The sequence below is a fragment of the Vicugna pacos genome, chromosome 15 (assembly GCF_048564905.1).
Source record: "Vicugna pacos chromosome 15, VicPac4, whole genome shotgun sequence".
Lineage (NCBI taxonomy): Eukaryota > Metazoa > Chordata > Mammalia > Artiodactyla > Camelidae > Vicugna > Vicugna pacos.
The window spans coordinates 1536833-1551793 of NC_133001.1; the positions used below are offsets into that span (position 1 = coordinate 1536833).

At 35.7% G+C, this 14961-nt stretch overlaps 1 protein-coding gene across 1 annotated transcript; it reads right to left on the reverse strand.

Annotated features, from left to right (window-relative positions):
• Window positions 1–6339: 6339 nt before the first annotated feature.
• Window positions 6340–7272, reverse strand: LOC102527916 (olfactory receptor 14A16). The gene has a single exon (XM_072938367.1). The coding sequence runs from the start codon at window positions 7270–7272 to the stop codon at window positions 6340–6342; it is 933 nt and encodes a 310-aa protein (XP_072794468.1).
• Between the last annotated feature and the right edge of the window lie 7689 nt (window positions 7273–14961).

Here is a 14961-nt window from a genome sequence, read left to right on the forward strand (position 1 = left end):
GACACTATAAATCTCTAGAAGAAAACATAGGCAAAACATTCTCTGACATAAATCTTACTGATGTTCTTCTAGGGCAGTCTACCCAGGCAATGGAAATAAGAGCAAAATTAAACAAATGGGACTTAATTAAACTTAAAACTTCTGCACCACAAAGGAAACCATAAGCAAAACAAAATGACAACCTCCAGAATGGGAGAAAATATATGCAAATGATGCAACTGGCAACGATTTAATTTCCAGAATATCGAAATAGTTCATACAAATTAGTAACAGAAAAAATGAACAACCCAATCCAAAAGTGGGCAGAATACCTAAACAAACAATTCTCCAGTGAAGACATACAAATGGTGAATAGGCACATGATAAAATGCTCAACATCACTAATTATCAGAGAAATGCAAATCAAAACTACAGTGAGGTATCACCTCACACCAGTCAGAATGGCCATCATTAAAAAATCCACAAACAATAAATGTTGGAGAGACTGTGGATAAAAGGGAACCCTCCAACACTGTTGGTGGGAATGAACTTTAGTGCAGCCATTATGGGAGACAGTGTGAAGATTCCTCAAAAAATTAAAAATAAACTTACCCTATGACCCAGCAATCTCACACCTGAGCATACAAACAGAGAGAATTCTAATTTGAAAAGTCATATGCACCCTAATGTTCATAGCAACACTATATACCATAGCCAAAAAAAAGAAACAACGTGAATGTCCATCAACAGATGACTGGCTACAGAAGCTGTGGTATATTTATACAGTGGAATACTACTCTGCCATAAAAAATAATAAAATAATGTCATTTGCAGCAACACAGATGGATCTGGAGATCATCATTCTAAGTCAAGTAAGCCAGAAAGAGAAAGAAAAATATCATATGATATCACTCATATGGCATCTAAAAAAAAAAAGAAGAAAGAAAAAAAGAAAAAAGAGGACAGTAATGAATTTATCTACAAAACAGAAACAGATTCACAGACATAGAAAACTAATTTATGGTTACCAAAAGTGTAGAGGGGATAAGGACAAATTAGGAATGCAGGATTAACAGATACAAATTATAATAAAAAAAATAGATAAGCAACATGGATTTACTGGATAGCACAGGGGATTTTACCAGATGTCTTATAATAATCTAAATGGAATATAATTTGCAAAACAAAACTGAATCACTTTGCTGTACACCTGAAATTAACCCAATATTATAAATCAACTATAAGAAATATACATATAGACATGTACAAAACCCTCCACAAATATTAATAAAATAAACTATTAGACTATAAAAATCCTGAGTGTTCAATGGTTTTTTTTAATTAATTCAAACTACATGGAGTCACATATATTTTCTAATATATTGAATAAATCATAAATCCTAATGATAAATTAGAAGTTTGTAATATATGCATCTATTATATTCTGAGAGAGTAAACATGGAATTAGAGCCCACTGCATGATCTAGCATAATTTACCTGATTATAAAATTATTATGCTCCAAAAAGAAGTTTCTAAAAATCGTCTGAGAATACCTCTCTCTCCCTTTCTTTCTCTTTCTCTCCAGCTCTCTGTCTTTCTCTCAATGTATAAAATCCAACAATGTTTGCAAAAGATATTTTTATAATAAGGAAGATTTTAAAAGATTGGAAATATCCTTTGTATCTATCAAAACAGGTAAGACCTTACGGTATAATTTTATTCACACGGTGGATATAAAAATGATAGTGTGATCGCTACATGTGGACCTAAAACACACCTATGACACAATTGTTTTGTGAGAGGAAAGTCACACGAAACAGTTTATACAGAATGACCTCACACTTGTAAAATATATATGTGCACATAAATATATCTATTTCTGTGTATTAGAAAAAATGTTCAGCTCAAAAGATGAAAAGTAATCTAGCTATTGGTATCATCAGAAATCTTTACTATCTTCATTTCTGTTTGACTTCTGATTCAGTTGTTAAAAATTTTATATATCAGATAGGTCTTTCTTTCCTAATTTTCTTTTCCATCCATTTTTTTTGTAGATAACATCTTCTCAATCACACAGACTATTTCCAGATCTTAGAATCTTTCTCTGTGCATTAGGCTTTTCTGGTTATCATATGCTTTTTCTTGTCATAATTCAGTAAAAATCATTCTATCTTGCTATGCTTCACCCTTCAAAATTTATATAAAGTTTCCCATCTATCAGGAATATGCCCCTGACTGCCATGGTCCTCTTCATCAATTGTATCCTTTGTGTATAATTACTACAGTGTTTTTCACTTTAGTAAATTTTCTTCTCTTCAGCTGCTTATGGCCTAGAATTTAAGGTATTTGGTCAATATTTTGTGTTGTACAAATTTTCTCTTCCTAGACATTCATCACTGGTTTGTTTCTGTTGTTCTCAACCCCAAAAAGTAAAGATTCCAGCCCTCTGCTCATTAAATAAGGTTTTATTCTCTCTCAGCTAAGCCAATGAGAAGGTTTAGGAAACCATTATGCATTCAGTAGAGATGCATTTCAGCTGATCGTGTGTTTAGGAGCGTGCCTCTGTGAACTTTTTCTACACACTCACCAGACCATTTATGATCTTGTAATATTGGAAGACTCCAACTCTTAGAAAGAAGAAGGTGTTGATAAAGTCAGTCATTACCACAGGAAAATGTATTTGGCATTCTCATTTGTTACACTGGTTAGTGTTACAGGCAAAAACTTAATATGACCAAAAAATAAAATGTACATGTAACAGTACATTAACATTACAGTAATCTGGGTAACGTCCACTGGGGTGGAGCAGCGTGGATCTTGGTCCAGAGATTTCCATATGCAAGGAGTGTCCCGTTACACTGTTCCTTTAAATCAAAATCAGTCTGATACTCTGCCACACAGTGTTTCTGTCAGGATGGTGAGAAATGGATTTGCAGTCATTACTCGGGGGGGGGGGTCTTTGTCCATCCTGATCATTCAATCCTCCCTGGGCACCAATACGATCTTTGTTGTCTAAGAGCAGTTGGCCTTTTTTATTTGCCACATTTTGTGGTTCCCTGGTCATGGTGATCTGTACCAAGGCCAGGAAATTCTCCTTGCTCAGATATATACAGAGGCTCCCTATCCATTTTCCGATTGTTCCAAAGAGCAGACTGCTGCCTATTACCACTGGAGAAGAAAGACTTTCCTTACTCTCCTGCCACTCAAGGAGCTTTATTTCTTTGATGAAATAACTTAGGATTACTTTACAAAAAAAGAAAGTGCAAGGACCCCATGAAAACAGCTGGGTACATTTTCACAAACTTCACACATCCATGTTATTTTCATCTAGAACAAGAAATAAACCAAAATATATGCAGAACACAGCTCTCAACATAAATGTTATTCTGACTTCCGGCAGCACAGAACCTGTTCTTATTTATATAAGATAAATGACAGAATCCAGGGTATAGTCTTTGTCTAATTTCTTGAGTTCAGTACTATCTGTGAGATTCCTCTACAATGTTGGATACAAGTGTAGAATTTCCATCCCAGTTGCTGTCTATAATGTTCATGTATTTGAATATACAAAACATTATCCAACTATAGTACAAATGTGATGCACTGATACTGAAGCACTACATTTATTCAGTGTCTTAGTTCTCTATTGTTGCAGGAACAGGTTCCTGCAAACTGAGTAGCTCAGAAAGCACACATTTCACAGTTTTATAGGGCAGACTAACTGAGCTAAAAGGATGGTGTCAGTTAGGGTATGCTCCTTTCCGGAGGCTCTCGGAGATAATGTGTTTTCTTGCCTTTTCCACCTTCTAGAGGCCTCCCATCTTCCTTGGATCATAATCCCCTTGTTCCATCTTCAAAAGCCAACATTAGCCAGTCTAGTTCATCTCACACTGCCATCTCTGATTTTCTGACTACTGCTGAGAAAGGCTTTCTGTTCTTAAGGATTTATGTGATTACCTTGGGCCCACCTAAGTAATCCTTCCATTTCAAGGTCCATAACCTTTATCACATCTGCAATGCCCCTTTTAATATAAATTAGCAGAGTCATAAATTCTGGAGATTAACTTGTGGCCATTTTGAGTGATTTTTATTTCCCCTACCACATAAAGAATTCCAAATTTTCTCCTTTCTAGGAAAACCACCTTTCACATGCAAATCCCCAATAATCTCAACAGATACATCATTAAATTTCACTTGGTGTTGAAGGGAAGAGACACTCAAGTATAAAATGAGACATGCATGTAAGGAGAAATGAAGGAATATCTTGCATTGTATGGTGTTATTTTATATGCTGTGGGACCAGCATTTATATGATACGTATCAACTGCTTGAAAACGATCCAGTGATACAAATCATTTTTCCAAGAAATTCAAACATAATTATTGTCATAGCAATGCTTTTTCTTTGTATATTGCTCAAGTTTATTATGAAATGCACTCAGTTACAATAAAATATGGTTAAAACTAGTATAGATTTATCATAATCTAATGCCATTAGAATGAATTACAAAGAGACTCATTAAAATGTAGAAATATTTTTGTAAGCTTAGATTACTGATAATTAAACTGAGTCCATTAATTCACTTTCAATCAATTTTAATTTTAATGATGAGTATGATATGATTTTTTTTCCCATTAGAAACTTGGTACTTCCAGGCTGACAAATATCTTTAACAATCTCTATGTATGCACAATATATCCAACATGGAAAGTACAAACAAGATGTTAAATTTTTAAGGTGTGGCTAATAAAAAAATTGATGGGAATTGGAAAAGATGTCTGCATTGTCTATTCTTCCATTTATTAAATAAGTACTTGCTGAATGTCTGCTCCAGGTTACACAATAAGCTATTCACGGAAGATATAAACCTGCCTCAAGGATACGATTTAGTCAAGGAAAGAGACGTACATCAAAGTCTTAACAGAAATAAATCTCAAGTTACAGCTAAAATAAGCACTGTGATGGAGAGGCAAATAATGCACGGGAAGCATATAATAGGAGAGACTGAGTTAGTCTGAAGTAATTTAGGCAAAATAAGTCTCAAGGACAAATGCACTGAAGTTGGAAAATTGATGACTAGATCAGGAGTAAAGAAAGAAAAAGATCATAGTGGGTTGTACTTCCATTAAGTTATAAAGTCTAAAACTCACTGTTTACAAACTCAGTTTGTGTGTGTGTGTGTGTGTGTTTTACTTCCTTAAACATACCTAAGTCATTACATAATGTGATAGACATTTCCTGTCTCTAGTTTCTCTTCATGGCAACAGTTGATCAAAGCCTCATCTTCCACGGTGGGCTTTGAGCCTCTCGGGATCTCATCCACCCATTTCGCCTTTCTGCCTCTCTAGTCCTTCCCTTATCTGTTTCTCGTTGTCTTTCAGGACAAAACGCACTGTGGTTTCCAATCCCAGATCAGTCTCGCATCTTCTCTGAGCCTTTACTGCCCTTTGTCTTTGTTTGTTTGCTTTCACCTTCCCATCAGCTTTCACTTTGGTTCTCCTCCTTCTTTCCCAGATTCATTGCTCTTTATCCTTTGAAGCACAGCTTAAGGATTTCCTTTAAAAAATGTGTATTGTCTCCCTACACCTGCCATCATTCTAAGCTTTGTGTGTGTGTTTGGACCCTTCACTCCATGCACCCAGAAGCTTGTTTTAATCCTACTTTAAGCATATGTATCTGTATATAGTAAAGTCGCATTTTAGTATATGTGTCTCTTCTCACTAGGCTGCAAGGACACAAGCTATGCCAGAAAATGCCATATAGTAAGTTTGAGAAAGAAAAGAGGAAGACAAATGAATAACAGACTGTTGTTTGGTTTTGGTTTTTGTCTTGTTGGTGAGGTGAAATCCACATAATGTAGAATTTATGATTAGAATTTGCACAACTCAGTGGCATTTTGTATACACACAATGTCCTGCAGCCATCATTTCACCTCTATCTAGTTCCCTTAATTTGAGATTGAATTATATGTATCAGCCCACATGGCATTTCAGATATCACCTCCGTGAAAGGTGACCATGCAATTGGTTTGCCTGGGAGAGTCCAAGCTGATGTCTGATGTGCCAGCATCCCGCCCAGTTTATCATTTGTCACAGAAAAATCGGAAGTACCATTGGGATGACAAACATAAGGGCAACGTGTATCTGTCCAGTCCCAAGAAGCACCTAGCTGGCTTTGCCATCCACTTGATCTGGACAGGCAGTGTGCTTATACGTGGCATTTTAATCAGTACAACCAAATTGTTTGGTTCATACAGAACCAAATTGTATACACAGTATTATAGTCGGAGTATGCAACAGATGTCTCAGATAATTATGTCAGTGAATGAAAAGATCGCGATCTATGTGAGGTTACTCCTTCTAACTTAGTTTACAAACTCTGGTCATTCTCAGTTTCTTTAGGGCTGTCTTCATATCCTTATTTCTCAGACTGTAGATGAGAGGGTTCATGGTGGGTGGCACCACAGTGTAGAATACTGAAATCAGCAAGTCCAAAAGTGATGGAGATTTGGGTAAGGGGTGTAAATAGGCAAAAAAACCAGAAGAGAGAAACAGAGTCACAACGATGAGGTGAGGCAAGCAGGTGGAGAAAGCTCTGGCCCTGCCTTCTCTGGAGGGCATCCTCAGCACAGTGGAGAAGACGTAAATGTAAGAAATATCGATAAACATGAAACACCCAAAATCGAACACTAGGCTGAGTCCGATGACTACGAATTCCCCAGGGTTGGGTGAACAGGCGAGAGAGAACAGTTGCGGGACATCACAGAAGAACTGATGGACTTCAGGAGACCCACACATGGGTGTGGAGAAGGTCGAAGCTGTATGCAGGATTGCATTGAGACCTCTGCTGAGCCACGAAGAGGCAGCCATCCGCACACAGGATCCATGGCTCATGATGCTGTTGTATCTGAGTGGGTGGCAGATGGCAACATAGCGGTCATAGGACATGACTGTGAGGAGCGCTACTTCTGTAGTAGCTAAGGAGAAAAAGAAGAACACCTGCGAGACACAACCAAGGAATGAAATGGTGTTGTAATTCATCAGAGAGTTTGTGATGGATTTGGGGACAGTGATGGAAATGAGGCCAAGATCCAGAAAGGACAAGTTCTTCAGGAAGAAGTACATAGGGGTGTGAAGGCAATGGTCCTTGATGGTGACTAAGATGATGAGAAGATTCCCAAGTAGGGCTGCCAGGTAAATTAGCAGAAAGAGCATGGCGTGTAAAATCTGGATCTCCCGAATGTCAGTAAACCCCATAAGAAAGAATGTGCTCCTAGAGGTCAAGTTGTCCATTTCTTTTGACATTTAATCACTTATTCTAAAACAATAGGAAAAAAAAAAGTAGGCAACTTGAGACTCAGCCTGAGGTTTGCTGTTCTATTTTAACTTCCCTTCCTCCCACTGACATGCACATCTGTTAGAAAATTTGAGACAACATAAGATTAACACAAGAAGTTTCCGGTGAGGTCCCTAACCACAGTGACCACACTGCCATATGACTGAGGGGGGTGCCAGTCCAGTGCAAATCACATACCTCATAATTTTACCTAGATTAACGTCTATACGCTGTATCTCAGTGAAAGGAAATTTTACAAACTATACGTACATACACTACAATATGGAGGAAGAAAAGCCATGGACTTCGAGCAATCTGTCCCACATACAAATTTCAGCTTAATCATTTTCATTTGCCTTTTAATGAATAAATTTTCTGAGTACCAGTTCATTCAGTTTCCAGAGAGAACTTTCTCATCTGATCATTATTCTGATTCAGCTGAACAACGTATATAAAAATGACTAATTTTTTTTACAAGAAGACCTTTACAGAAAAATACCATATGAAATCGCTCATATGTGGAATCTAAAAAAAACAACAACAAAACAAGAACATAAATACAAAAGAGAAACAGACTCATAGACATAGAATACAAACTTGTGTTTGCCAAGGGGTGTGGGAGTCGGAAGGGACAGACTGGGATTTCAAAATTTGTAGTTACTGACAGGCATATGTAGAATAGATAAACAAGATTATACTGTATAGCACAGGGAATTATATACAAGATCTTGTGTTCATTCACCGTGAAAAAGAATGTGACAATGAATATATGTATGTTCAAGTATAACTGAAAAATTGTGCTCTACTCTGGAATTTGACACAACATTGTAAAAAGACTATAACTCAATAAAAAAAAGTTTTAAAAAAGTAACAAACATCATTTTCTCTACTTATTCAATCTTTCTTCCTTCGGACAGAGTTAGGAAAAACTGAAAAACTTTGAAATGAGAAAACGCTGTGAGTGTGTGTATGTTTGTAGTTGTTTCCCCAAATTATTTTTACTTTTCTTCTCATCCATCTTTAAGTTTACAGTGGAGGCTTCAGAAGTCAAAATAAGTTCTCAGCAACAATCCCCACTTTCCTCCGGAGATCCAGTTATTTACCTCAAACTTGACTTAACTCTGCCTTTATGTTTTAATTACTCGACAAGTGAGAAGATAATATTTCTCTACTATACAATTATAATCAACATATAAGATGATATTTATTGAACCAAATGAGGGGAGGCATTAAATGCTTCAGGAAGGAAATAGCCCTTGGAATATTGGTACTACTGAGGAAGGGCTAACAAAATTATATGGCTTCAAAGACAGTGAATGGTGTGAGAAAAGCAGGATGCTGGCAGCTTAAGGAATACGTGTAAGTAGCATCCTTTACAGCAAAGCTGTGTGGATGTGATGTGAAGCAGGAGGGTTTGGAATCATAGGACACGAACTGAGTGGTTCAGCTTTCACTATGTGCTGACCACAAAGGGCACTTCAGGGCTCGAAGAGGGTGATATACTAAACATGGCACTTTCAAGAACTTAACAGTTCTTCACGCTCAGTAACCTTGGCAAGGAAGATTTCTTGGAGGAAGCAATAAAAGGAAGCAGAGGATTTTAATAGTACATCTATGAGTTATTAAAGGAAGGTCCGGAATGAAATAGATATGAAACGAAAAGAGAAAACCCCAAATAACTTAAACATGGGAAGGAAGATGTGTGGAGGTTTTGACTGTGTTACTGAATGGATGAAAGGTTAGAATGTAAAATTCCAGACGCAGAGGTGTGGTTATGAATGGGTCCGTCCTTGGTACAAAACTAGAGAAAAGGTAGAATGTTCTTATCTGTGACTGCCTCACTCTCTGCCTCTTTCCCTCTGTGGCTCTTCTGGTCTTTGTCCTGAACTCCAGGGATATAGGACACTCTCCTGTTTATCAAAGACTTGGCAGAAAAGGTCTGTAAGAGAGCGTTCTTACTTCAGGGAGGATGGACATGCTTTATATCTCAGCATAAAATGGTTATGCACGTTTGTATTAATTAGGAAAGAAAATGTAAAAAATCTTCACTGGTATTATTGAAATGTTAGAAGGGTTTTGTAGGGGTGAAAAAGAAAAGCCATTTTTGTCTCTTGGAACATTTTTGTCTCTTCCACAGCTTGATGTACCCTGGCCCCCATGCTTGGAGTTAGCTGCCACTGCACTCTCTTCCTTTCCTTAAGACTTGCCACCAACAGGAAGGCTCCAGGTTCCACACACATGGAAACGGTCATTTAATCATCTTTGACCAAGCCAGCATATTAAGAAAGATTTTTTTTTTTGGCGGGGGGAGGTATATTTAGGTTTTTTATTTGTTCATTTTTAGAGAAGGTACTGGGGAAGGAAAGATTTGGTTTTTTAATGATTCAGATAAGTCAGCAGATTTCTGTCAGAATGAAATTAAAGCCTCTTACATTTTGATAAGGCTCTTAAAATATTTCTAGGGCCATCAATAATTTTCATGTTAACCGCTCACATTTTTGATTTAAATTGTTCAGAAATCAAATCCATGTACCCGTGAAGGAGGATTTACTCAGCATTACCCTCTCCTACTCTTTTCCTCCCACATAAAGCAGCTTAAGGTCTGATTTTCTTCGGAATAAAGGGGCTTGAGAAGGCGTGCATTTTGGCAGGCAAGCTCACGGCAAGAATGATTCACAGTTTGTGAAATGGGCTATTGGGGATGTGTGATCTTGAGCGGTTAGCTGCCCCAGCCACGTTTTAAGAAGTTTCTGTGCATTATTTAATATGATTTACATCTGTGCTCAAAGAAACCCATTATATACCCATTATATGGAGGTATCAGAACTGGGGTGAGCTTGAGAAACGAATGCCATGTCACACAGGATAGAGGCAGGACGTGAACACAGGTGGTCCCATTGCAAAGGTTTATACAGTGGAATGGTTTATGGTACATTAACATTCAGACTTACTTTATCCCCGGTTGTCATCATTAAGCACTTCTGCAGAGGTGATTACTTTTACCCTCTTCGTCAGCATGGTGCTTCTCTTTATGAAAACAGACTTCATATCCCATTGCTTCCCTATTCCTCTAGAGGATGGGATACATCAGAGTTGAGGGGCTGGCAGAGGTTTGGTTTAGTGGAGTCTTTTTTTCATGGGCTTCCAGAGCATTATACTAACTAATTGTTCATTACACTCTTACTCTGTCTACTTCACTTATATTATCTCTTCTGAGCTTCAAAACACTTTATTGTACACACTTTAAAAATAAGAAAATAAATACTTACAGAAGTGTAGATATAAAACAAGGGTTGCCAAATGAAGTAGGAGGTGGGAAAAGGTTCAGAGCAAGGATGGCATGAACTTCACTGGATTTTTTTCAGCTGCGGAGCATGACCTTATACAAAAATTTCCCAGACACAGTGCAATAGGAACCATGAGTTCCTGCCCTTGCTTTACTTTTTGAAGTGATGCTCCTTCAGTTGGGTAAGTAAATACCGTGGGAATAGAACCACATTAAAAAAAAAAATTAGTGTTCTTGGAAAGAACAGGATTTCTATAAGGAATTATCTCATTTATCGCTAGAGCTGTGACAAAATCTCAAAAGGCAAGGATTATTCCCACTTTTTATCTGAGGTCATCTTTTTTTTTAATTATGTTAAGAAAAAATAAGATGCTTAATTATTTTAATGTGAGATATTTAATTGTCAGTCAGGGCTTGGCAAGTTTTAAATGTGTATGAGCCATTTGTCCTGATTTCTGTGTGAGATGTCTTTTTATAACTTCTCCCTTTTTTATTGGTCTTTATTGCTTTCTTTAAGCTTTCTATATATCAGGAAGTTTAGAACTTATCAGTCTCATGCTTCTCAGATATAAGAACAATTTTCTTCTTTTTGGTTTGTTCTCATTATTTGGGAAAGATATTTGGCAATGATATTTGACCCATGAGGTTGTATTTAAACTAGTCAAGTTCTATTTCTTCATGGCTTCTATCTTTAGGGTCTTATTTTCAAAGGATTTTCTCTTTCTCCTTATTTTTGGGGTCATAGTATTAAAAAAAAAGACCAAAACTTAGCTTTCTAGTTTTTTTGAAGCCTCCATCTTTTATCCCACTTCATTCATGAGTATTAATTTTTTTCATAGCATCACTTTACAATTCTTAGCTCATTTTCCAAGCAAGTTCTCAAGTAACTTATTAATCTTTTGATGCATAATTTCTTCCATTATATTCCACAGTTATTAACTGTGTAATTATATATAGATTACAACTACTTTACTAATGTAGGTATTCTAACAGCTGATTAATAAATTATTGTTATAATATGTTATTTGTAGTTTTTTGGACATGCAGTAATCTTCTGAGAATAAATATATTTAAAGCAATTCTTCCAATTTCAAAACTTACATCTATTTCACATATTTACTTATATTGGAAAAAATAAAGTATATCTACTAGCAAATGCACTTTTCCTATGTCTGACATTTTTGGAAATATGTTGCACACTTTATACACACTGTTGGGATAAACCATAGCTAAATTATTATTAAGATTTACTAAAAGTTACTGCTCAGGTTTATGATGACATAATTTTTTAAACATAATTAATTGTGAAATATATTAGTAGATTTCTTGACTGAAACCAATTTGACTCCTGGAATAAACCAATCTGTGTGCTGTAGTTTTTATCTGCCTTTGGATAACAGTTAATATTGCTTTAGCTGTGTGTGTAACAATGGTATTCAGAAATATACTGTATACTTATATACTTTTCTGAGTATACATTTTATAAGTTTTTTTAAGTACAGAATACAAAAAGTTATACTTAGCCCCATACCCATACAATCATGTCAAATCAATCAAGAATATGTTTTTAAAAAGTAAAAGAAGCTACCAATACAGAAAATCTTACAATCAAAATCTTCTTTTAAATTTTTTTAATTTGTCTCAATTTAATTTTTATTTCTCTTGGTTTTGTTCTTCTGTTATTGATTATATTTTGTTTTCAGATCTTTTTTTTATCTTTATTTTATTAATTTGTCTCAATCTGATTTTTATTTATCTTTGTTTTGTTCTTCTGTTATTGATTATACTCTGTTTTCAAATCTTTTTTCTTCTTTTAATTTTTTTTAGTTTTATTTCCATATCCACAAAAGATAGATAGATAGATAGATAGATAGATAGATAGATAGATAGATAGATAGATGAGTAAACAAACTCCTTCAGGACCACAGTATATAACTGATACTCCATAATCCATAGTGCCAGAGAGACAAAAGTTAAATGAAGAAGCAGAGGAACCACTCCCAACTAAAAGAACAAGAGAAATCCCCTGAAATAATGATCAATGAAATAGACTTTGATAGTCTACTAGATCATGATTCCAAAAAAGGAATGATCAAAGTACTGAAGGAATTAAAAGAGATTGTGAATAAAGACAGAGAATACATCAAAAAGGAAATTAAAACTATAAAGAGGCGCCAATTAAAGTTGGAAAACTCATTTGCTGAGATAAGAGCTCAGCTAAAAGCTGTAAAAAACAGGCTAGATAATTCAGTCAAATAAGTGACTTAGAAAACAGGACAACAGAAGTCACCCAATCAGAACAGCTGAGAGAAAACTGAATAAAAACCAATGAACACAATAGAAGAGACCTATGGGATAATATAAAGCATGTCAACCTACGCATAATAGGGGTCCCAGAAGCAGAAGGAAGAGCAAAGGGGACTGAAAAGGTATTTGAAGAAATCATAACTGAAAACTTCTGAAACCTGAAGAAGGAATCAGATATCCAAGTACAGGAGGCACAGGGGGTTCCAAACAAAAAGAACCCAAACAGACGCACACCAAGACATACTATAATCAGGATGGCCAAGGTTAAGGATAAAGAAATGATTCTAAAGGCAACAAGAGAAAAACAAAGAGTTAGTTACAAAGGAACCCCCATCAGGCTTTCAGCTGATTTCTGTCTGCAAACACTGCAGGCCAGAAGGGAGTGGCAAGATATATTCAAAGTCCTAAATGACTAGGATACTCTATCCAGCAAGGTTATCCTTTAGAATAGGAGAGATAAAGAATTTCACAGACAGGCAAAATTTAAAGAATTCAGCAATACTAAACCTATCCTAAAAGAAATATTGAAAGGTCTACTCTAAATAGAAAAGAACCAGGAAGCTGTAGAAATGAGAAAACCATAACTGGAAATATGATCATTACAAGGAGTTGCAAGAGAATAAACATGAAGATTTTTTCTAAGTGACATTAAAATCATAAAGCGTGAGAAAGGGGATCAAGAAAGTATAGTTTTTTTCTACCTTCTTTTTTCTTTTTTTTCCCTTTGTTCTTTTTAGAACATGTTTGAGCCTACATGACTACCAGTCTAAAGCAAATAGATACAATAATGGGTTAACATATTTGAAAAACAGAGTAATGACAAATCAGAAGCATACAGTAGAGTCACAAAAACCAAAAAGAAATCAAAATAATACAAAAGAAAATTATCAAACCACAAAAAGAGAAAGAAACAAAGAAGAAATACCAAATCAACTGGAAAATAAAGTTCAAAATAACAATAAACATACATTTATCAGCAATTACTGTAAATAGCAATGGACTAAATGCTCCAATCAAAGACACAGAGTGACAAATTGGATAGTAAAACAAAACCCTACAATATGCTGCCTATGAGAGACACACATTAAAGTGAAGGTCAGAGATAGATTTAAAGTGAGACGATGGAGAAATATATTTCACGCAAATGGAAATGTCAAAAAAGTGGGAATACCAATACTCATCAGACAAAATAGACTTGAAAACAAAGGCCATAAATAAAGATACAGAAAGACACTATAGAATGATCAAAGAAGCAATACAAGAACAAACAAAACCTTAAGTCAGCAGAAGGAAAGAAATAATAAAGATCAGGGAGGAAATAAAATAGAGATTAAAGAATAGAAAAAAATCAATCAAACCAAGAGCTGGTGTTTTGAAAGAGTAAACAAAATTGACAAACCTATGGCAAGGCTCACCAAGAAGAAAAGAGAGAGGACATAAATAAAGAAAATAAGAAATGAAAATGGAGAAATTACAACCAACATCACAGAGGTACAAAAAAATCATAAGAGAATACTATGAACAATATATATATGGCAATAAATTGGACAACTTAGAAGAAATGGACAAGTTTCTAGAAATGCAGAGTCCACCAAAATTGAATTAAGAAGAAATAGATCATTTGAATAGAGCAATCACTAGAAGTGAAATAGAATAAGGAATAAAAAACCTCCCTGCAAGCAAAAGTCCAGGACCAGATGGCTTCAATGGGGAATTCTACCAAATATACAAAGAAGAACTCATACTGATCCTTCTCAAACTCTTCCAAAGGACTGAATTTTAGGAGTACTCTCAAACTCATTTTATGAAGCCCACCACCACCCTGATACCAAAGCCAGACAAAGACACTACCAAAAAAGAAAATTACAGGCCAATATCACTGATGAACATAGATGCAAAAAATCCTCAACAAAACATTAGCAAACAGAATCCACAACACATAAAAAAGATCATACCCCATGATCAAGTTGGATTCATCCCAGGGAAACAAGGATGGCTCAACAAATGCAAATGAATCTATGTGAAACACCACATCAACAAAAGAAAGGGCAAA